The sequence below is a fragment of the Canis lupus genome, chromosome 5 (assembly GCF_011100685.1).
Source record: "Canis lupus familiaris isolate Mischka breed German Shepherd chromosome 5, alternate assembly UU_Cfam_GSD_1.0, whole genome shotgun sequence".
In the NCBI taxonomy this organism is placed as follows: Eukaryota; Metazoa; Chordata; class Mammalia; order Carnivora; family Canidae; genus Canis; species Canis lupus.
In genome coordinates this window covers 40,289,209-40,313,914 of record NC_049226.1, presented here as the reverse complement: position 1 = coordinate 40,313,914, position 24,706 = coordinate 40,289,209, and the positions used below count along the sequence as shown (strand labels likewise).

At 42.7% G+C, this 24,706-nt stretch overlaps 1 protein-coding gene and 1 long non-coding RNA gene across 7 annotated transcripts in view; one reads left to right on the top strand and one right to left on the bottom strand.

Annotated features, from left to right (window-relative positions):
- LOC119871860 overlaps window positions 1-1,632 on the bottom strand; it is a 57,278-nt gene extending 55,646 nt beyond the window's left edge. Inside the window, exon 1 of the long non-coding RNA XR_005359582.1 lies at window positions 1,352-1,632. This is a non-coding gene — a long non-coding RNA (uncharacterized LOC119871860). The remainder of the gene's footprint in view (window positions 1-1,351) is intronic.
- The window catches only part of SPECC1 (sperm antigen with calponin homology and coiled-coil domains 1), a 228,084-nt gene that overhangs the window by 69,465 nt on the left and 133,913 nt on the right, over window positions 1-24,706 (top strand). The window contains exon 1 of one of the 6 annotated variants that reach the window (XM_038537025.1): window positions 1,888-2,074. The exons of 4 other annotated variants lie outside the window; for them this stretch is intronic. In XM_038537025.1, the coding sequence (XP_038392953.1) occupies window positions 2,035-2,074 (40 nt within the window). In that variant the 5' untranslated portion in view covers window positions 1,888-2,034. Of the gene's footprint in view, window positions 1-1,887; window positions 2,075-24,706 lie in introns of those variants that run through there. One more of the 6 variants, XM_038537027.1, reaches the window with a different exon arrangement.

Genomic DNA, 24,706 nt, shown 5'->3' with positions numbered 1-24,706 from the left:
CCCTTGGGTGGGAGCATGATTGGCTTATTTGAGGAACAGTGAGGACGTCAGTGTAGCAAAAGCAGTATGAGAGTAGGAAGGTTAAGTCCACTGATGGAAGGAGATTATATAGGGCTGTAGAGGCTTGTGTAAGGGCATTAGCTTTTCTTCTCCTGAGACAGAAAGCTATTGGAGCGTTGTAAATGGAGGTGTGATATGATTACAGTATAAAGAGGCAGGGGCAGAAGATGGGATACTGGTTAGGAGGCAGTTGCAGGGGCAGCCTGGGTGGCTCAGCGGTTTAGCGCCGCCTTCAGCCCAGGCGTGATCCTAGAGACCCGGGATTGAGTCCCACATCGGGCTCCCTGCATGGAACCTGCTTCTCCCTCTGTCTTTGTCTCTGCCTTTCTCTCTCTCTCTTTCTCTCTCTGTCTCTCATGAATAAATAAAATCTTTAAAAAACAAAAAAAAAGGAGGCAGTTGCAGTCATCCTGGTAGGATGGTCCATGGCTTGGACCAGGTGGTAGCAGTGGAAGTGGTGAGAAGTGCTTAGACATGGTGGCATTTATGATAAATATTTTGACATGTTCCATTTATGGAGATAAAGAAGATTATATTATTCATCTATGGAAGAAAATCAAGAATTTTTTTATGGTTAAATTGGAGATGCTGGGGATCCCTGGGTGGCTCAGCAGTTAAGCATCTGCCTTTGGCCCAGGGCGTGATCCTGGAGTCCTGGGATCAAGTCCCTTGTCAGGCTCCCTGCATGGAGCCTGCTTCTCCCTCTGCCTGTGTCTCTGCCTCTCTCTCTCTGTGTCTCTCATGAATAAATAAATAAGATCTTTAAAAAAAATTGGAGATGCTTAAGACACCTAAGTGGGGGTGTCCAGAAGGTAATTAGTTAAATGAGTCTGGAATACAGAAGAGGGTACCAGGCTGAAGATATATAGGTGGTTTTTTAAGTTGGTGGGGATGGCCAAGTGAGAGAGATGACCAAAGTGGATAGAGATGACTGGGTATCAAGCCACACCAGGTGCTAGAGATCAAGGGGATGAGGAGAAATCAACAAAGGGGATTGAGAAGAGGAGACCAGAGAGGTGAGGTCCTGATGTCTGAACTTCTCCTCCGTGTTTTGAGGAGTTGAGTGATTGGTGGTGACCTAAGATGTTGATAGATGAGAACTGAGAATGGGCCATAGCGTTAAGTAATGCAGAGAGAACTAGCCACTCCACTCATGATTTTATTAGTTCTAAATATTTTTCACTGCGAGATTTACTTATTTCTAAGTGTTTTCAGTGTCCGATTAACTATGAGGGTCGTTCAGGGTAATTTCCGGGAGTTAGTCATTTCTGATAGCAGCAAAAACCGTTACCTCTAAGGACTGGTATGCATTTGTCTTATTTGCGGTAGTATTCAGCTTGGATAACTGGGCACGTCTTTGTTAGTGTTACTCTTCTTCACGTCCTACTCAAGAGTTGCTCGTGCGAGCTCTAATTTCTCACGCGCAGCATCTTGCCTTTGTCGTGGCACTTGGCTTCAGCCTCCCCGCAGTGGGGTTTTTCCAGCCTCGCTCATCCAGCCGCAGTTCTCAGCGCCGGCCCCTAGAGGCCCGAAGCCGGTCAGCCGGTGCGGCCCTCCCACGCGGGGGAGGGACCCTTCGGGTGCTCTCGAGCGATAAGAAGAGACGGGCGGGCACTATGCAGATGAGATGGGCGGGGCCCCACCAGACCCGCCGCCTCGCGCCCCAGGTGGGCGGGCCTGCGGCGAGCGGTATGCAGATGAGCTGGGTGGGGCCTCGCCGGGCCGGCCGTCTGGAACCCAGGTGGGCGGGGCTGCGGCGGGCGGAATGCAGATGAGGTGGGCGGAGCCCGCCCGCGCGGGCGAGGAGCGGCTCCGCCGGCGGCCGCCGGGAACTGGAAGGCGCCCGGCCCTTTCTTTGACTGGAGCGGACCCGCCGGACGCAGCTGCCTCGCCAGCCGGAGCCGGCGCGAGCCGCAGCCCGGCGGACACCCTGTCCGAGGCCGGCCCGCCGGCCGCTGCCCGACTCGGCCGAGCATGGGCAACCACTCGGGGCGGCCCGAGGATCCCGAACCAGGTCTGTGCCTTCGGCGGGGGTCGCGCCGCGCCCCCTCCCCGGCCCGGCGCCCTTCCCCCACCCCGCCTCTTGGGCCGGCGGCCGCCGCGCTGCCCGCGGGCGCCCGGGGGGCGAGTGGAAAGGTGAAGTTCCCGGGATGTGATTCTTGCCTTTGGAATGCGCTAATGGGGTTGTGAAATTACCTGCGTCTGTTCCGCGACAAGGAAATGCCACTCACTCTAAACACGTACCTGGAAGCCCCGGGTCCGCCCGGACGCAGCGAGTGGGGCGGGCGGGAGCGGGTCCCCGCGGCCCGGAGCACGCAGGCCAGGCCGGTGCACAGCGGGGCCGCGGGGCGGGGGCTCCGTGCGGGTTTCACGGCGGGATCTGACCTGCCCCTGCTGTCCGCCGCCCAGACGGGGTCTCCAGCGCCGCGTGTGGGGGCAGTTCTTGCAGACTTTCTGGGCATCTGCAGCGAAAAGTGTGACTTGGCAGTCGATTTCTGGTTCATTGTCCATTTTGCGGCGCATCATTTGCATATCACACACTTTCTGGCGTCCCGTGGAAGGTGGCAACCCGTCAGCAGATCTGTTACTCATACTCAGACCAAGGGCTTGATTGTGACTATTTCTTACCCAAAATAGCCTGTGCTTATTCTGGGATACCGAAAACTTATGCCGGCTTATCAAATTTTTATTTCCTCAGAAATTAAGCGAGCCTAGTGGAGAGTCAGTCAGCTGGGCTCTAGTTTTCATCTTTTGGTTCATCATCCTGGCCTCCGGCACAGATTTAGATGCTGGTAACCACGGGGTTGTGTTTAAAAACAAACCCAGAACATTTCAGTTCTGTCACATGAAGGAAGTGGAATTTAATTTAGCCTCAAAAATTGCATCTTGGCTGATTGGGTAGAGATGGTCGACTTCATGCTGGGATCCTGGAATGGCAGGTGGCGAGTATGTGTCCCTGTGACAGTCAGAACTCTTTAAGAAATTTCTCAAGGGCGTAATTTTTTAATTGGGGTTTGAATGAGGACGTTGAGGCTTTGAGAGGTGAAGTGACTTATACAAGTGACATCCCCGGAATTGGGAGCAGCGCTGTAAGTAAACCCCTGGTCTTCACTCCTCTCCCAGTGCCTCTGCTTCAGATCTTGGCAGGGAGGCCAAGCCGACTTAGGCTGTATCCTTGGGGCTGGGCTGAGGTGGGGTGCCTTGGTCTGATACAACAACCAGGATGGAAAACTGCCACAGGCGAACACTCTGCAGAAAAAGCATAGAGGCGGTGTTACTGTGTAGATTACGTAGGGGTAACTCTAAATTACGCAGCAGGTATCCAAACTTCTTTGGGCAGAACGACCAATATTTACCAAACGGTGCCTTTGTTGTAAACAGCCCTATGAGAAACTATTAGGCAAAGCACATGTAACACTCTTTTGTTGAAAGATTTTATTTATTTATTTGAGAGAGAGCGCGAGAGAGCGTGCTCACAGGGAGGCGGAGGGGCAGAGGGAAAGGGAGAAACAGACCCACCACTGAGCGGGGAGCCGCGACAGCAGCCTCCATCCCAGGACCCTGGGATCGTGACCTGAGCTGAAGGCAGACGCCTAACTGACTAACCCTAGCGCCCCCTAACGTTACTTTTTAAAGCATTCTAACGGACAGGAGATGAAAAGGACCCTTTTATGCCAGTGACTTTATTGTATTTTTCAAGAATGAATACAATTTTGGAATGGGAACTGGATCTGATTTGCTATAAGTAAAGATATCCAATTAGAAAATCTTAGGGACTAGTGTGGCCTGAAAGGATGAGTATAATTTTAACTGGTCTCTTACTGCTGTGATGAAGTGCTGTAGAATACATTAAAAAAAAAAAAAAAACCTCTGGAAATTAGAATTTTATTAAAGATTAATGTATGTTCAATCTGCTTTACCATGAGGTCTAGGATAGGGGGGCCTCCCACTGGCAGTTGTGGTGCATTGGACTAGAATCGTAACAAGTGCTTCAGTGGGTTGTCAGGGCAAGGGGCTCAGAGATGAGTGGTAGAGGTAAGGCGGAAGCAGGAGGATTGGACAAGGGAAGAGCTGCTGCACCCAGGAGTGATTTCTACGCAGTTCTTGTATTGTGTCACTTTTGTCCTTTAAGATGCAGATCTTTAAACAGAATTGGGGGAGCACCTGGCTGGCTCAGTCGTGGAATATGTGGCTGTTGATCTTGAGGTTGTGAGTTTGAGCCCCACGTTGGGTTTAGAGATTACTTTAAAAAGATTATTATTATTATTATTTTAATTTTTATTTATTAATGATAGTCACAGAGAGAGAAAGAGAGGCAGAGACATAGGCAGAGGGAGAAGCAGGCCCCATGCACCGGGAGCCCGACGTGGGACTCGATCCCGGGTCTCCAGGATCGCGCCCTGGGCCAAAGGCAGGTGCCAAACCGCTGCGCCACCCAGGGATCCCTAAAAAGATTATTATTAAACAGAATTAGGGATGAACGAAATTTATTAGAGACTTCACAAACACAAAAGGCGTGGGAAGCCAGAATGGGACTGAGGAGAGTTTTAGACCATGACGCAGATACAGCGTGTATGAGAGGAAGGAGGGAGGCAGCAGGTTTGGTCAGGGGGAGCCTCAGATAGCTGTGCAGATCTGGAGAAGTCTTGGCCAACTAATTGGGGGAGCTCCAGAACAGACTGCCCATTAGAGTCCCCCCTATTGGGCAGGAATGGCCAGTCCCTGGTGCTCTTGCTGTGGTTACTCACTGCTGGAGGCGGCCAGGGAAGAATAGACCTTCAGCTCAAAAGCCACATTGAGTCCTGGCATCCTGGTGGCACTAAGAGCTGGAGGTGTCAGTCACCTGCAGTCCTTACAGCTGAATACCAAGTTCTTTCTGGAATAGAGATCCAGGTGGCACATCTCATGGCTGTCTTCCACAGGACTTCAGTTGTTTGGGCAGGGAGGGTCTATTTCAAGGGCAAATGAGGTGCAGTCTCCAGTTTAGACCTCCCCTCTCCAGGCTTAAAGGGGCTAGAATTACCCTCATCTCTTCCAGGTGGAAGCACCTTGTCCTCTCTGGAGCACAGCCGAAGCAGAAGATAGGCTCTCATCTGCTGCTTCTTTTCTAGCCCTGGATTTGGCCGTGGTGGCAGCAAGTTTCCTCCTTTGTGGTGGCTGTGAGCCTCTGAGTTGGGTCATTGTGACTTATTGTGGTATTGCACGATGGGCTAGAGAAATGGATCAAGTAAAAGACATGAAAATTTGCATGATTGAGGGCAGCTAGAATGAGAACTTCCCAGAAATTCCCTAACAGTCTTTCAGTTTCTAACCAGGTTGTCAGTACCTGCATTGTAGAGAGTGTTGGTAGGTATAGTTGTACAGGTTGTGCACTGTTCAGAGGCATCTGGGTATAAAGGGTTGAGGGGACCTAGGTATGGTGGTATCAGTGCCATTTTTACAGTTTTACCTTTTTTTTTTTTAAAGATTTTATTTATTCATGAGAGACACAGAGAGAGAGAGAGAGGCAGAGACACAGGCAGAGGGAGAAGCAGGCTCCATGCAGGGAGCCCGATGTAGGACTTGATCCCGGACTCCAGGATCACACCCTGGGCTGAAGGCAGGCATTAAACCGCTGAGCCACCCAGGGATCTCTTAGTTTTGCCCTTTTATATTCACACAAAGATGCCCAATATGCTAAAGAAGCCTTAGTCAAAGGTGAGTTTAGTAGGCTTTACCCACTTTCACTACTAGCTGTTATTTGCTTACTGTTTACTTTAAATTTGCATGTATGTTTATTTTCTATTGTTATTTTTTAATTAATTAATTTATTTATTTATTTATAATTTCTATACCCACTGCGAAGCTTGAACTTGCTACCCTGAGCTCAAGAACCACATGCTCTTCCAACTGAGCCAGCCAGGTGCCCCTGCATGTATGTGTTTGAACAATGGATATAAATGATATGAACCAAAAGTAAAAGCCTCTACTCATACTCACTCAGGTCCCATTTTATATTAGTTATAATTAACGCTAAGTGGTTAAAGACAATCCCAAAATAGCCACTTAAGACAATAAAAGTTGATTTCTCTCCCACATCACAGTCTAGGGTGAGTTGGGGGCAGTCTGGGCATTATACAGTTGTTAGAGATGAAGCTGGTCAATGTTCATCTCCTGCGCCTGGCTGCCAAATTGTGGTGGATATGCCAGCAGTCAGGAGAAGAAAGAGCACAAGGAGAAGGATACCGCAGGAGATTTTTATGGGCCAGGCCTGGAAGTGGTGCGTACCATTTCCACTCAGATTCCACTGGCCTGTCACGTAGCCTCACCTGGATGCTCAGGGACCAGAAAATGTCTGTGTGGAGTGCCAGGCAGAGGACAGCACAGATAGTGGTGCATACTGGCAGTCTCTTTCCAGATAAGATGTCCACTCTCCACCACATTTGTGTCAATATTAAGAAACAGGACAGCCCGGGTGGCTCAGCGGTTTAGTGCCACCTTCAGTCCAGGGCGTGATCCTGTGAGTCCACATTTCTTGACTAACCAACTTTAAACAGTGTTCCTAGCTAATTGAATTTGGATATGACATCCTTAAATTTCTTCTGTCTTTTCCACATTATCCTCTGTACCTATCCTGGTCTGCCTCTCAACCTTTCACGTGGCTAGAATGTTCTGTTCCATAATTAATATTATTAAGTCTTGGGACACCTGGGTGGCTCAGTGGTTGAGTGTCTGCTTTGGGCTCAGGGCATGATTCTGGAGTCCTGGGATCGAGTCCCACATTGAGGGATGCTTCTCCTCCTTCTGCCTATGTCTCTGCCTCTCTTTGTGTGTCTCTCATGAATAAATAAATAAAATCTTTAAAAAATATATTAAGTCTTGTGTCCATTGTCCACAGATTGATTCTAAAAGTTGAAAACTAATCAGTATATAACATATTAGGATCCTATATACATTTTTTACTGGAGAGCCAGGTAGTACATTTAGGTTTATAGAGTAGGAAATGTCATCTTACATTGCTTAACTTATGATCTGTGGCAGACGATATTACTTTAAAAGAAAAATAGGAGACACCTGGGTGGCTCAGTGGTTGAGCATCTGCCTTCGGCTCAGGGTGTGATCCCAGAGTTTGGGGATCCAGTCCCACATTGCATTCCTTGCAGGAAACCTGCCTCTCTCTCTCCCTCTGCCTATATCTCTGCCCCTCTGTTGTCTCTCATGAATAAATAAATAACATCTTTTTAAAAAAGAAAGAAAGGAAAGAAAAATAGAAGGAGTAAGTAGATTGGACAGGAGTTAGTATAAGTATTATAATTATTTACCTTTAAAATGTTCTTAACATGCTTTTATTCTGTTACGGAGTTTCTTGATTTTAATTCCATTAAGATAGAGAGTTTATTTTCTTCTTGAAGATAAAAAGCATGGGGTTAAAAATTTGGATTCTGGACTGTGCAAAGTTTTGTCACTTCCAGCTCTGAGACTTTGGGTGAGTGATTTCAGCTTTTTGAACCTCATTTATTTTATCTAGAAAAGGGATTAGAATGTAACCTCCCTCATGAGGTTATTGTTAAAACAGGCGAAGGGTTAGAACAGCCTCACATACAGAAAGTGTCCAATAAGCATGTTTTAGTTTGGACTTTGTTACCTTCTGGTCCTGTGTCTCTTTTGTGTTCGCCCATTACTTCTCAGATCCCCCTTCTCTGTTTTTGCGTTTCTTTTGCTTTGGTTCCTGTGATCCCCTGTGTTGCTAAACTGTTATATTATTCTATCAATCTCTGTATTCACCTTTTTCTTCCAGTTTTCCTATTGACTTTTAAAATTCCATCAACTATATTTTCTATTTCCAAAATATTTTTTGTCATCTGTTTGATCTTATTCATAGCAGTTTGAGGTTTGGGGGAGAGGAGTGGAGTTGGTTGGAAGGCTTGAGCAAGTGATTTAATGGCTTCTGTTGGCATTAGTTTTAGATTTCAAGGATTCATCAGAATTTTTATAATATTCACTAAGAAGAGAATATAGTATGTAGTTTTCTCAGATGTATTTTGTACCATAGAAGCATTTCAGAGTGGAACTAATGTTCCGAGAGACATACTTTGGAAAATGTGCTCTTTAGGATTAAAATCGATGAATAAATACGTCAAAGATCAGTGATAACACACAGAAAAAAACATATCAAATATATCTGTTACTGCAATAAATGTGAATGGGTTAAAATCTGCATAAAAAAAGAGCTCCCTCCTGTAGATTAAGACAGAAAACAAAATATACATGGTGCAGAAAAGCATATTCCAGCAATACTGTGATTTTTAAAATTAAGCCAGTTAGACTTGTGAATAATTAAGCTTTCGAGGTCATTATCTTGTTATTCTATGTGTAAGTCCAGAAAAATTCAATAGTCACTATTTAAGAGGATCTTTGATTAATATTCGGTTCTATTTACAAACTTGATAATAAATTTAAAATATCTTATATTTATTAGTTTAATATATTTAGGTTCCTATTAGGTCTGACTGACAAACCAGTCCAGTTTTTTAAACTCTTATAAATTTAGTAATTACATTTATAAACAGTGATTCTTAAATCCTCTTGTATATTTCAGAGCATACTTTCTCTCTGTATATTTGTGTATATGTAGATGCACACCTTCAAATTAAAATCACAAATTAATTTCACCTTTTAGATTGGAATCATGAGGCTGATCTCAACTCTTAATAGTTCCAATTCTCCTGAATGTTAGACATGAAATCCCAAAATGTAGGTATTTGTACATAATGTTGCTTACACACATACATAATTACTACTTGTTTAATTCTTTTAAATACTTCTCAATTCTAAATCATTCTAGGATTAAAAGATAGTTTACATAAACATTTTGTCATAAATAATACAAGAATTTAATCCCATGTGATTCTGGGGGTTGCCTTCTCAGATTGCTGAGGTCTTTAAGCAGCAGAGACCTCAGGCAGGGACAAGGACAGGATTCTTACCCTGGACACCAGATATCCGCTAGAGCCTGTTTTGCTGTGGTTGGAGCACATTTGCTTTGAGCACATATTTGCTTTTGAGTATGCATGATAAATTTTCTCAACCTGTATGTGGGGTATCTATTATTTTGCCTTCATCCTTATTGATAGGTTGTCTTGGTATAGTATTCTAGATTCAAGGTCTTTGTAATATCTCTGCAACAATGACTTCAAAACTTGAGGGAGGTGGTCATAATGCCCATGTACCTTAGATTTAAGCTATGTTTTCCTTAATTCTTTCAGCTCCTAGTTGGGAGCCTGAGATCTCCATTCCAATGACCACATCACTTGATTAGAGTTTGTACTTCTGTGGCACTTAACAGATATAAATATTTCCCAACTAACTCCAAAGACTTTTTACACTTTCTGTGCCTTTTTTTTTTTTTAAAGATTTATTTATTTAGTCATTCAGAGAGAGAGAGAGACAGGCAGAGACACAGGCAGAGGGAGAAGCGGGCTCCACGCAGGGAGCTCGACGCGGGACTCGATCCGGAGTCCCCAGGATCACGCCCTGGGCTGCAGGCGGCGCCAAACCGCTGCGCCACACCGCTGCGCCTTCAGGGCTGCCCCACTTTCTGTGTCTTAAGGTGGTATCTTTTTTCATAGCAATACAAAATGTGATTTAATTGTGGATCTCTCTCATGGCTCTGTCTGACTTACAGAGTCATTCTACTGAAACAATACTATCAGTTAAAGGCCCTCCTTCCCTCCCTCCATACACACCCCACAAAGTACCTTAAATCAGATGGGACCATCTACGTTGATAAAAGTGCAATTCAAGAAGAAAAAGTAGCAGTTCCAAAATTCATCACACAACTAGCAAACCTTGAAAGTTACTATATAGCAAAACCTATTAGAAATGCATTAAAAAACTCACAAGTTAAAAATGAGAGAATTCAATAATACACCTTACATGGTTTTTCTAGTGTTCATGGTATGATTAAAACATTGATCTGTTCTATACCAGAAAGAAAACCTCATTACAGGCCCTTAAGGAAAATTTTACTGGCCACTCTGTGATCATAATGCAATAAAACTGTAGATAATAAAAGTTGAAATTTTAAAAACTTCATCCATTTGGAAAAGTTCCACCTAAATAAGAACTGAGAACTATAATTTATTGAAAAATGATTATGAAGTGCTCCATAAAATTACAAATAAACAAATTCATTCCTCTAAAAATTTTTTTAATGTCTGAAAAGAAACAATGAAAATAAATCAATTACTATACTCAGAAATTAGAAAGTAAATAAAAATCTGGGAAAACAGGGATCCCTGGGTGGCGCAGGGGTTTGGCTCCTGCCTTTGGCCCAGGGCGCGATCCTGGAGACCCGGGATTGAATCCCACATCAGGCTCCCGGTGCATGGAGCCTGCTTCTCCCTCTGCCTGTGCCTCTGCCACTCTCTCTCTCTCTGTGACTATCATAAATAAATAAAAATTTAAAAAAATTATAAAAAAAAAAATCTGGGAAAACAGGAGGGTGTTTTTTGAAAGGACAGAAATTAATGAAGCAGATTATAACTACATATGTTTCACCCTTCTCTTACCCTCAGCACCTTGTATGTTGCCTGATACAGACAGGCTTGGCATGTAGTATTTGTTGAATGAATGAACAAAAAATACGCTAGAATTGAAAAATCTGAGAGTGTATTCTTTGTTGAAACAATGAATTAAATAGAACTGTTGTTAGACTAGTAAAGAAACAGAGCAGAAATACCCAAAATTTGCAGTGTAGGGGATCCCCGGGTGGCTCAGCAGTTTAGCGCCTGCCTTCCGGCCAGGGTGTGATCCTGGAGTCTGGGCCAGGGAGTGATCCTGGAGTCCGGGCATTGGGTCTCACATTGGGCTCCCTGCATGGAGCCTGCTTCTCCCTCTGCCTGTGTCTGTCTCTGCCTCTCTCTCTGTCTCTCATGGATGAATAAATAAAATCTTTAAAAAAAAAATCTGCAGTGTAAGAATGTATATAATCAAGGAAGTGGAGATTTTTAAATTAAATTTAATTTACTTATTCATGAGAGACCAGAGAGGCAGAAACATAGGCAGAGGGAGAAGCAGGCTCCCTGTGGGGAGCCCGATGCTGGACTCCATCCCAGGACCCCAGGATCACACCCTGAGCCCAAGGCAGACGCTCAACCACTGAGCCACCCAGGTGTCCCCAAAGATATGGAGATTTAAAAAAATAGAATAAAGTTAACATTTTGATGAAATTGAAAATGAAACTACTGAAATCAGTTCATGAAGAAATGAAATAGACAGAAAAGCAATCCTGGAAGACATCACAAAGTAACTTCCAAGCTCCAAAAATAATCCTGAGCCTAGATGGTTTAATAGGTAAACTTTTTCAAATACAAGAAATATAATTTTCATGCTATTTTTAAGTTATCTAGTGCATTGTTTCCCCAAAGATTATTATGGAGGGTACAGGTCATGGTTTAAGGTATATACACATGATTATTTATTATTTTAATAACTTAAAATATGTTAGAAAACTATATCTAGTATATTAAATCTATGTTGCTTAGGATGAGATTAGGCTAAAAAATGAGCCAATATTAAGCTTTTGCAGAAAATATTAAATCTATTATAATAGGACAAGTAAATGCAAATATAGCAGAATTGTGAATGTGATCCTCAAATAATAGAAACATGGAAAATGTTCTGAAGTACATAGAAGATGGAAAGCATTCCAATTTATTTTCACAAAAGCAGTGCTAATACTATTAATGCTATTCCTGATACCAAAGCCTTTCAGAGATAGAGCTAATAAAGAAAGCCAGAGTACATTCTTTCTAATGTTGATGTACAAGGCGTAACTGAACTATAAGCCAAATTTAATCCAACCATATATTTTAAAAATATTATACTACTATAAAAAACTGATTCAGTCCAAGAATGCAATAAATTTACACCAACAGGGCAGCCCAGGTGGCTCAGCGGTTTAGCGCCACCTTGAGTCCAGGGTGTGATCCTGGAGACCCCGGATCGAGTCCCATGTCTGGCTCCCCTGCTTGGAGCTGGCTTCTCCCTCTGCCTGTGTCTCTGCCTCTCTATCTCTGTGTCTCTCATGAATAAATAAATAAAAAATCTTTAAAAAAAATTTACACCAACAGTAAATTGAGAGAGAAGATAATTTTCATCCTACTTTATGTCAGTAATGCATTTAATACAATTTAACATCCACATCAGAAACATTTAATAGGAATGAATGGATCCTTTCTTAAGATAATAAATAAAATGATCTGAAAGCTGCACATATCGTGCTTAACAGGAAACTGAAAACATTCCTGTAAAGGTCAGGAAAATAACCATGGTGCCCGTACGGGGCATTGTTTCTAGATAGACTAGCCAAAGCAGTACAATTTTAAAAAAATAGTATTTATTGAAAATGAGGCAAAATTAGCATTATTTCTGGAACAATAATTTTCTTGCAAGAACAGGCAGGGAGGTCAACTGAAAAACTACTAGACTTAATGAGAATTCAGTAATCAGCTTGGAAATGCGCATGTGTGTTATATCAAATATATATGAATATGCATGTACATGCTGTGTGTGTATATATGTGTGTGTGCGTGCGTGTGTGTGTGTGTGTGTGTATAACAGTAGCTTTCTTTATGCAGTAATAACCCGAAACAGTGGTTTATTAGAAGGTCACTTTCACAGTATGAGCAAAGTGTATAAAATCTGGGGGAGAAGTAAGGAATGTACAAGGCTTCCATGGTAAACTGTAAACTCTTAGATCCCAGTGATCATGACACAGAAGTCCTCTGTTAAATAGGGTATTATCCTTCATATATTATGGGTTATAAAATCAGAAATCATTGCTGAATTTTGCAAACCGCCTTTTTGGTATTCATCTTGATGTTATGATTTTTCTTGTTAGACATAATGATGTCATAGATTTGAAAATTTTCACCTTATATGATATTTTAAATCTGTTTTTTCTTAATACCCCTTTTGGATTTTTTTTTAAACATGGAAGATGAATTGGCCTACGTTTTTATTGGTTCCTATTGTCTTATATGTGAAAAAAGGGTATGTGTGCAAGCTTAGCTCTAAAGTTTCTAATAACTTCAAATTGCTATGATTTGGGGCTTCTGGGCAGCTCAGTTGGTTAAGTGCCTTTGGCTCAGGTCATGATCCCAGAATTCTGGACATTGGGCTCCCTGCTGAGCAGGGAGGCTGCTTCTCCCTCTCCCACTGCCTCTCCCCCAGCTTGTGTGCTTTGCTCACTTGCTCTCTCAAATTAATAAAGAAATCTTTTTTAAAATGCTATGATTTTATGATTTTATTGATTTTTATTTTAAGATTTTTTTTTTAAGATTTTATTTATTTATTCATGAGAGACACAGAGAGAGAGAGAGAGAGAGGCAGAAACACAGGCAGAGGGAGAAGCAGGCTCCATGCAAGGAGCCTGACATGGGATTCGATCCCAGGACTCAAGGATCATGCCCCGAGCCGAAGGCAGGCACTAAACCACTGAGCCACCCAGGGATGCCCCGATTTTATGATTTTAGACTTTTTTTTTAAAGTAAGCTCAACACCCAACATGGAGCTTGTGAACTCAGGACCCTGAGATAAAAAGTCCCATGTTCCACTGACTGAGCCAGCCAGGCATCCCTATGATTTTAGACTTTTAAACTTTCTAAGGCAGAGGGGTATTTGTGAGTAGAGGAGACTGGGTTTTTTTCTTTGTTGACTAAGTCGCCCAAATGTGCCTTAGGTAGGAGATTTCTAGCCTGTTAAATTGTTTTACTTTCTTAAAATTTTTGAGAGAGAAAGAGCATGTGTGTGCATGCAAGCCAGGGGAGGGGCAGAGAGAGAGAATCCTCAAGAGGACCCCCCATTGATTGTGGATCCTGGCAGGGGGCTCAGGCTGTTGACCCATCAGATCATGACCTGAGCCAAAATCAAGACCCTTGCACTTAATCTACTGAGCCACCCAGGCACCTTTAGTTTCTTGAAATTTTTACATGGCTCCAATCAGATGAGATCAGCCTATGCAATAGGATCATAGAAGCAGCATGAAAACACTGAACATTTTGAAGGTTTCAGCGTATCCTTAGGAAGGTCTTGCCATCCCATGACAAAGCACGACCCTGTGCTTGGGGACCATCCTCCAGGCAGACCTGTCCTGTTGGCACAGTGTCACCCTTGCTGCTGTGCTTCATGAGAAGCCATCTCCCTAGTTTGCCCGCCCACTTCCCATGCTGCCTCAAGGCCCTCTGGTGTCCCCCTTCATGTGGACATCTCGTGACAGTTCTTCTTCAACTGAGTGAGAACTACCTGAGACACTTCCTTGTCTAACTCTCTCCAAGGCCGCCAGCACTACCCAGAGCCCTAGCAAAAAGCGTGGTTTTAATGAACTGATGGCAGCCATCCCTTGTATTTCCTGGAAATTTTTTCATTCTCAGGAGAAAGTAGTGTTTATGTTTTAAAATTGATGTGGTTGGCCAAATATTTAAAACTGAGATTAAAAAAATATCACTTAATGCTATGAACTTCAGAAAAGCTTGTTTCACAGAAAGAGATTTTCCACATTCCACACCACTACAAAGATAACCCAGATATCCTTGGGCCAGCCCCCACCCCCAATGCCCAACAGGCCACCAGCTCCATTTACCTCTGCGTTTTTACAATTCCCACCTATTCACAAATAGCCTCTCACCATAATCCTTCTGCCTCATTCCTTGTTTTTAACCCCTGCTCTGGAAAAATTGGTCTCCCCGCCCCTTCGCTTCTTTATCCTTCTCTCATTTCCAGCTGCGTGTCCCAAATAGAACTAATTATGGGGAAGTGTTAAGATTATGATAAAACCTGGCAAGGTAAGGTCATACATTTTGACCTGGAACTATATACTATGAAGAACCAGTGCCAACGACCTCCCGATCCCTTGAAAATCCCCTCGGTTTTATCTGCCAAGGAATTCATTTTCTTCCCCTAATTGATCCTGCTTTTCTCTCTACCAGCAGCCCAATTAAAAAAAAAAAAAATCTTGGAAGGTTAAATTATCAGCAGTCTAACCTTCTGATTTATTAACAGATAAACAAAGAGTCTATTCATAGTGGTCACAGAACTATAATGAAAATGATCTGTTTATAAGTACATTTTGGTCTCTCTGCCCTTTCTTCAACCTGAGGACATTGTAGCCTGCCAGCTTTACCTGTAGTTATATGCTGGACTAAAGATGTGGTAAACCAATTTCTTTTTGCTGGTTAACAAAGTGTGCATGTAGGGATCAGGTTTTGTGTGTATGTGTCCATGTGCCCCTCACAGGTTCCCTGGCATCTTAACCTGTGGTGGTGTTCTGCTTTTGTGCTCTATGCCTTGGTAAGGAATTTCAATCAGTAATTATAGCTGATTAAGAAAGGAGAATTTAAATCAAGAGACAACAGTAATTGGAGCAATGATGACATTTTAGTGTACATTAAAATGTCTTCTTCTATATAATAAATTCTGGAATCCAGAGCCTGTGCTAACCATTTTAGATACAAGATGGCCCTAAAGTATTACAGACCTCTCCTTTTCGTCTACTATATTCCTGTTACTCAGGTCATCACGATCAATGTCAATTCTGTTACCAGCCTTGACTCTGGGGGTGCCCTGGAGGCTTCATGATGGCTGTGGCCTGTCTGCACCAAGGTCATATTCTTGTCAGCATTCTGCACTTCCCTCACTCATCACCTACTGCCTCTCATCTGTTCCTGTGCACCTGGAAACCAGTACCTAAAGTAGCCAGAACTGTGTCTAGACCAGAGAAGTGCTTCTCCTAATAATAAAAAGGTGTGAAGTTTGGAGCACATTGTTTAGCTTCTCTGGAGACCTCTTCCTGTTCCTGGGTAATGACTGCAGCTCAGGTAGCTGAGCATCTCCAGCTGTACAGTGGAGTCTTCATTAGATCAAGCATTATTTCGCACTTACAAGGTCACGCACCATTCCCTAGCCTTAGCCCTCCCTTCCCCTTGGATACACAGGCCTCCCGTGAACCACGCTGTGCTCCTTCTCCTTGCCCTTTGCCAGGGATGCTTCACTCACAGAGTTTGTCAGCTGACTCCTCTGTAGGTGGGCAGTAAGTCCCATTTGTCCAGGAGGGTCCCAGTTCATACCTGTTGAGGGTCAGTGTATGCCTGTTTTTATTCTCAAAATGTCATTTGCAAGAGAAATTATACTTTCATCCTACTTCTCAACTTCTCAGACCTCCTCAGCCCAGATGTCCCCTCCTTGGATAGACCTGGCTCCCAATCCCTGGACAAGATCCTTTGTTTGCTGTGGCTGCTAAATGGTCCCCAGGGGTTTGTTTGTTGGGCTGGAGACTTGGTTGGGCTGAGCCAGGGTTTGTGTTAAGTGATTGATAAGTTCAGGCTTCTTTCAGCTTTAGGACCCATGCAGGGCCAGACTGGGAAGAAGTGAGAGAGGGAGGCACCATGTATTGAGAAGGACTTGCTTGCTGGGGAAGGTGAGGTGCAGGGGAGGGATGTGCTGGGGAAGGTGTGATAAAGAGGAGAAAAGAAGGATGGAACGTAGGAACGTGCTCTGGATGGGGATTTATGGGAAGATTTACTAATGTGATTGTGTGCCCTTGAGAAATTTTAATCTCCTCTACCCCTGAAAGCTATAAGAGTCAGATTTGAGGGTTTCAGAAATGAAACAGCATGCGATTAGCCTTGAAGGAACCAATACTGCGAGAGACTTCTGGTGAGGCTTGATTATAAATGGATTACGTGAAATAAACAAACTCCATTTTCTTTAGGTGATGGGTTTGGAGTATTAGAACTGTGGATTCATAGACAGATTCAAGCTCATCTCTCCTTTTTTTGACCTAGATGGGTTTTCATGTCTGTAGAAGGGCGTGAGCTACATCTACTATGTCCTTCCACCTTTTAGAAATGTGTGATTTCATCATACACTTCGGCCAGACTAGAAGGCATTCCGAAATTCTACAGAATGCTATTTTTTTTTTTCTAGTTGCAGGCCAGAAAGGAAAACTTCCAAATAAGGATGCGTGATACTCAGCTAAACAAAAGGAAACAATAGCTAAAATACAAGTCTAGCCTTTGCCTGGCATGAAAAGAATGCAGGCTGCTAACTGACCTAAAGGTTTCTGTTTTATTTTGTATTAGGTGAAATGGTCAGCTCTGACCATTATTCCCAAAAAAGTTTCTCTTTAGAATTTTAAGATATTTGCGTAATACTAAGATGACTGTATTATCCTTGAGAGCACTGTGGTTGCTTTTACCTATAAAAATGGCATGCTTAATTGTATATGTACCAAGAACAGTACTTGAGAGCTAAATTTAGCAAAATTAATCTAGGCTCCCAAATGATGATGGTAGACATTCAATAAACACCCCTCCTAATACTATCACAAACATTGCTAAGTCACCCTCGAATGGTTTAGCCATCTAACAAAGAGAAATGTTTGAGTAATTATAGTGATTTGATTCATTAGATAGTAAGCAAACTGCCATTCAAACTGTAATTGTCAGGCTAGTACCGACGGATGAGAAATGTCTGAAAGATGAATGAGCAAAGCTGAGTGCCAAGTGTATGTCGAGTATGCCTTTGGAAGAAGTATAGCCCAGAGGACACACATTGGTCAATGTCATTTGTCTTATGGAATGTCTCAACGTTATTTGAGTAAGAATATTTTCATGGGGTTTAAGCTCCCTACGTGTCACATTTCTTTGGATCTTTGTTTTGCCTTTCATGGACATGTACTTACCTGTCCAGCTCTACAGGCAGTAGAATTTTTGACCTTTGATTTTTTTTAAAGTCTATTTAATACTAAATAAGACTAAATTAAAATGAAGATTATTTTACAATAAGTTAAAATAATTAAATTCATATACTATTCATATATAGTGGGGTTGTAAAGGATAGTCCTGGTTGCTTCCCAGGAATCTCCCTTGAGACGGAGATTTGTGTGTAGAAAGTTTGTAGGGGGTGCCCACCAAAACAGTCTGTAGGAGGGGACCAAGCAGAGAGAGAAGTTGAAATGTGATAGTCATAATTGCTGTATCAGTCCCCCAAGAAGCTTGATGGTCCTCCACAGTCATCTCAGATTGAGACCAGGTGGTCCAACCTTTGTACCTTCCCCCCATCAGCTGTGGGAAGGTTTTGAGGGGAAAATCTGTTTTTCTAGCAGATTTTAGAAAAATCTTTCATATCCTTTATTAATTCTGACCTGACAGGGACATTCTGATATCCTGAAAGAGAAAAAAAAAAATTCACCCACTATTTTATTCCTTATAAAGTTCACTCTCATGGAATTGGCTCCATGGCTGACCACAGGTTCTGACTGTACGCAGTCAGGCCTGACTCACTCTTGTCCACTCCCTGCTGCCGCCTTTGCCAGGGCCTGTTTCCCTTGTGACATCTAGCCATCACCTTGCAAGCACCTGCTTTGTGCTTGTGGCTGGGTGAGAGGCCAGGTCACTGCTCGCCCTGTAGGTTGGAGGGCGAGAGAGAAGCCTTACGATGATAGAATGAAAAAAATATACATCAGGCACCAAGCGCCTAAAAAACCCTTGGAATTTTGGAGTGATAGGGGTGAGAGGAGCATCTTTTGTTATTCATAATAAGCCCCTTTCAACCGTACTTGAGTTTATGCTAATAGAGGTGACTCTTGGAAGATGGGGCTGGTTGCCAGAGGAACCAACCACGTGGTTAGAGGGCTGGAAACTTCACCCCTACCCCCAACCACTGGAGGGGGTGAGGTGGGGGGGTGTTGGAGATTGAATCTAACCAATGGCCGGTGATCTAATCAATCGTGCCTACATAATGGCATCACAATAAAAATTCTAAACAGTGGGATTTGGAGAGCTTCCAGGCTACCAAATACATCAAGGCTCTGGGAGGGTAGCTGATACTGAGTTGTATCCTTTGTAATAAACTGGTAATCTAGTCAGTAAACTGTTTCCTGAGTTCTATGAGCTGCTATACCAAGTTATCAGACCTGAGGTGGGGCTTGCAGAAACCAAACTGTAGCTGGTGGTAAAGAAGTACAGGTGACAGACAGTCTGGGACTTGAGACTGGCACCCGACGTTGGGACAGGCTTGTGGGACCAAGTCCTTTACCTCTCAGATCGGTACCAACTGTAGAATGTTCCTGTCAGAATTGAGGTATAGGACACCACTCGATGTCCAGAGAGCTTGGAGAAGCCATGGGTGCGGGGAACCCTGCACATTTGGTGTCAGAGTCGGGGTGAGTACAGCAGGGAAGCCGTTTGTTCTGGGCCTCTTGAAGTCCTTGAGCCTCCCTGCGCACTTCTCCCTTTGCCAGGGGAGCCCTGGCCAACTGTCAGCAAAGTGCTCCTTTCAGGCTGATGTTTATGATGGGACCCCTTCACTGGGGGCGCAGCCCCTCCAGCCTGGAGCCTCGGGAGAGCAGGATCAAACCCTCAAATGGGATCCGTGGTGGCTGGGCCCCTGCCTCTGACCCCATCAGCAGGCCGGCAGAACTGCTCGCTGAGAACACTGGCTCTGAGCTGGTCTGGGTGCTTTGGATTCAGAGGACTGGCCAGCCTCTCTTTGCTTATCTCACCTGGTGCTTGGCGAGCCCCTTCAGATTTCTCAACCCTTTGCTTTACCTCAGCCCAGTTTTCTCCCACTGCTTTCTTTGTGCCATCCAGCTTTCCTATTATGGCCAATCTTTCTGCTCTTCAGTCATGTCTCTTAATTTTCAAACGAATCATATCCATTTCTTTATCCTTTTTCTCAAAGTTCTGAGAGGATGTCCTTAGTTGGTCGTCTAATTCATTGACAGGATTTTTCTGTGGTTTGGTATCACTGATTGTCAGTATGTTGCCCGTGAAAGCCAACTGTCCTGATGCCAAGTTTTCCCTTCTAAGTTATTTTCCTTTCAAATCTTACTGAGTATGGATAGAAGACTTTCTAAAGGTGTGTTCACCACCCCGGCCTTGCTCTGTCATCTGGAAACCGAGACTGAGCTGCTCCAGGTGTTCAGTGTTGCTGCCAGCCCTTGGTCACCCACCTCTCTCCTGCCAGCATTCCTGGCCCAGAAGAACACCACTGGTGCTTTCCACAGGTCCCAGAGCTTCTCTCACCATGGCCAGCCCAGGGCCTCATGCAGGGGGCCTTCTCTGGGCCTCTGCTTAACAGGGGTGGGAGGGTAGGTTGTATGAAGGATATGCTCCAGAGGCGTTAAACTTTCCCTTCTGCTTCCTGTCTGGATTGAAATCCAGATGTGAATTAGTGCAGAAAACAGAACCACACAGAACGTGGCACCTCAAGTAGAGAATATCCCTTTATATAAATTCAGCCTGATTTAAACTAAATTTAGTCCCCTTGGCTTATGTAAATGTGCAGATTCCTGCAAATCCCTCAGTGTGTAAGTTTTTTCTTCTTAATATTTAACAGCATGGGCCCTGGAGCCAGAATTCCTGCATTCTTATCCGGGCTTCCCTATCGGATCCCCATTTGCGATTTACTGTGTGTATGTGTGTGTGGGGGCGGGGGGGGGGGCTGTTGGTTGGGGATAGAGCACTTGTCTCTTAATCCTTTGCTTTGTTTCCCTCCTCTGTAAAATGGGAATAACAGCACTTCCTTAAAGGAGTTCTCAGAACAGTCTGAGGTCTGATGTTCTTAGAACAATGCCTAAGGTAACAAGTTTTCCCAAAAATGTTAATAAATATGAACAAATAAATTAACAGTAAACATTAATGTCTTAATAAATGCAAACTCCTCCTCTTTTTCTTCCTCCTCCAGCCTCTCATTTTACTCCTTTTCAGTCCTTTTCCTTGAGGTAGACAGTGTTTCATTTATCACCAGATGTTGACAGAGTGCTTCCTTTCCCCTTACCCTCCTCCCCTGCACCTGCCCCAAGGTACCTTTGGGATAGTCAGGGATTGTATTAGTTTCCTCTTGCTGCTGTAACAAATTACCACAAATTTACTGGCTCACACCAACACAAATTTATCTTCTTAGAGTTTTTGATGTTAGAAGTCTAGAAAGAAGGTGTTGGCAAGGCCGTGTTCCTTCTGGAGACTTCAGAGCAAATTTATTTCCTTGCCTTTTCCAACTTCAACCTGCCACCTGCTACCTTCCACCATCTTCACAGTTCATTGCTGCAACCTCTAGTTCCATCCCCACGTCACCTTGTCCTACCTTTGACCAGCCTCCCTCCCTTTCATAAAACCCTTGTGATTACAGTGAGCCCACCAGATAATCCAAGATAATCTCCTCAAGTCAAGAGCCTTAACATAATCATACCTGCAAAGTCCCCTTGCCATGTAAGGTATTCACAAATTCCAGGGATTAGGATGTGAACATCTTTGGTGATACTAGTCAGTCTACCACAGGGAGGAAGCTATGTAATAAATCTTATTCAAGCACACTTAGGTCATAGTGGTGCCCTAAGCAAAGAGGTGTGGAACTCAGAGTAGGAAGCAGTATTTCTTCCTGGGAACATTAGGAAAGATTTCACAGAAGAGAGGCATTTGAGCTGAGTCTTAAAAGATTGAAGAAGCCTTATGCCTGGGGTGGGGGAGGGGGTGGGGGTTTTTAGGCAGAGGAAATAGCTATCACCAAGAAATGGAGTTGTTAAAGAATCCAGGGTTCTGAGGACTAGTTAGATCTTTGATGTTGTCAGAACATTAAGGAGAGATGATAGGCAAAAAAATATGTAGGGTAAAACTAGAATGTGCTATGATTATGGATCTGGAATGTATCCCCTGAAGAAGGCAACCAGGAACTGTTTTGGTATTTGTTATTTTTTTAAAATATGAATATTTTACCTGATTATGTAAGTAATACATCTAATTTTATAGAAAATGAAGAAACTAAAAAAATGTATCCAGAAAATAAAAATCATTCATAATCCTGCCCCTTAGAGATAATGACTCTTGATGTTTCTGAATGGTGTGGTTATCATGCCTTTTTTATACACACACACACATTCACAGAGTTAAACCATATCAAATATTCCAATTCATATCTTGACTTCTTTATTTAACAGTGTAACATAAGATTTCTTCATGTCATTAAATATTCCCAAATGTTTTTTAACATCTCCTTAATATTTTGTTATACTATGATAGTATTGTATTCTGGTACCATAATTTTTATTTTATTTTAAAAGGAAAAGCCATTTTTATCAAACTTGGTTTTTGTTTATTTTTTGTTTTTTTTATTTTAAAATGAATCTACTACAATAATTTATTCCTCCTATTGTTGGATCCAGTGTTTTTCTCTATTTTAAATAATTCTAATGAATAAGTATGCGCTTAAGTTTCTCACTCTATCCTTAAATTCTTAAGTAAGTATTTATTTGACGAGAATATAAAATCATTTATAAACCTTGTGATATGTATCTTTGTTCTTTCACAAGTGTTATAAAATATATATAGCTGTTTGGCAAAGTGTTTGGTCTCATAGCAGCCTTACCAGTACTATTATGATCCTTAATAATTATCCTTAACTTATTAGGCAAAAAAAGAACTTTACTGTTTTAATTTGCATGTCTACTGAGTTTCATGTATATATTGGTCATTTTTTTCCTGGAATTTGTCTATTTCTAACTTTTCTCAGTGTTCTAGTGGAGTTTTAATGTTACTCTTATTTATCCTGTGATATGTTAACACTATCAATCCATTTGTTATATTGTTGCAGATCATTTCAGCAGGGTTTTTTTTTTTTTTTTTTTTTTTTTTTTATTTATTTATGATAGTCACAGAGAGAGAGAGAGAGGCAGAGACACAGGCAGAGGGAGAAGCAGGCTCCATGCACTGGGAGCCCGATGTGGGATTCGATCCCGGGTCTCCAGGATCGCGCCCTAGGCCGAAGACAGGCGCCAAACCGCTGCGCCACCTAGGGATCCCTCAGCAGGGTTTTTTGATAGTATATTGATTATTTTTTTTTGAAATATAGAACCCTAAAACTAATGATGCAGATTTATTTTTTCCATTGTGATTTCTTACATTATTTCTAGGCTTAGAAAGATTTTTCCCACCCAAAGGTCAGACTTTTGGGTTTCATATTTCTTTTTAAAATATTTACATATTTAGGGGATCCCTGGGTGGCTCAGCGGTTTAGTGCCTGCCTTTGGCCCAGGGTGTGATCCTGGGGTCCTGGGATTGAATCCCACATTGAGCTTCCTGCATGGAGCCTGCTTCTCCCTCTGCCTGTGTCTCTGCCTCTCTCTCTCTCCATGTCTCTCATGAATAAATAAAAATCTTTTAAAAAAGATATATATATTTACATACTTAATCTATTTGGAATGTTCTTTGGTATATGACTTAAAGTATATTTACATTTGGCAATTATTCCAGTAGCATTTTTTTTCCTCATTGATTTGAATTTGCTATTTTTTAGCTTATGTTAGAAACTTATATATCCTTGGATATTTTTGCTATTCTTTGTATTCTGTTTCATTGGTTACATTTTAATGTTTGTGGCCATGTAATATTTTAGTGTGTGGTAAATCAAGTTCTCTTCATTGTAATTTTTTTTTAACTATTTTTTCTTGTTTATCTTTTCAAGTGAGTCATTTTATCTGGTTTCAGAAAGCATCTAGTGTGAAATTTGGTGAAATTGCATTACTTTAGTTGAGAATCAGCACATTTTTCAGTACTGAGCCTTTCCTTCTAGGAATGTGATAAACGTCCTTATTCATTATCTTTTACATTCTCTACTAAACTTTTTAAATTTTTTTACTTAAGTAGGCTCCATGTCCAACATGGGATGTGAACTCACAACCCTGAGATTGAGTTGTATGCTGTGCTGGCTGAGCCAGCCAGGTTCCCCAGGCTAGTAAAAATTTTAACTTTTCTTCTGTAAAGAAATGAACTAAAGGCAATGTATTAAGATCAGATGATCGGGAAAATGGTGCTATCACTAAGTGGTGAGAAAGACAGACACACTGAGAGAGACGGAAGCTCAGGAGGAGAATTAGAGAGGCAGCCTAAAGAATTCACTTTTAGAAATTTTGAGTTTTAGCTCACAGGGGAACATCTGAATGATTCTGTTACCTTCCATCAAGCTGCTCTTGATTTGTAGTGGGGGAAAGTGGTTGCTGGTCAAGGGAGATGGGCTGTATTTTCCGCTTTGACTAAATATCCATCCTCCTACCCCGAGGATGCTTCCATCCTATAGGAGGAGTAAGGAGCAATAAGAGAAGTTTTTTACAATTCTCATTTCCTTTTACTTTGATGGCCCTGCCCTCGATCTTTCTGGATTCTTTTCTGAGTTTTATCCTCTTAACTGTTAACTGTTCTCTCTCAGGGTGATACTTTTAAAGATTATGTGTTGGGATCACCTGGGTGGCTCAGTTGGTTAAGTGCCTTTGGCTCAGGTCATGATCTCAGGATCCTGGGATCGAGCTCCACCTCTGGCTCCCTGTTCAACAGGGAGTCTTCTAATTCCTCCCCCTTTGCCTCTCCCCCTACTTGTGTTCACTTGCTCTCTCTCTCTCTATCAAATAGATAAATCTTTTTTTTTTTTAAATAAAGATTATGGGGTGAGATTGGCCCCTCTCTAATTTTAGCAATGCTGCTGTACTCTGTTGTTTGATTATATGTTGTTTATTGGTTTGTGGCTTCATCTCTCTGCTCCACTGTCTTTGTCCACAAGTCTATTAGCTCTGTTGAAATTGCCTGTCCTCACTGCTCTTACTGATCCACCCTCAAGA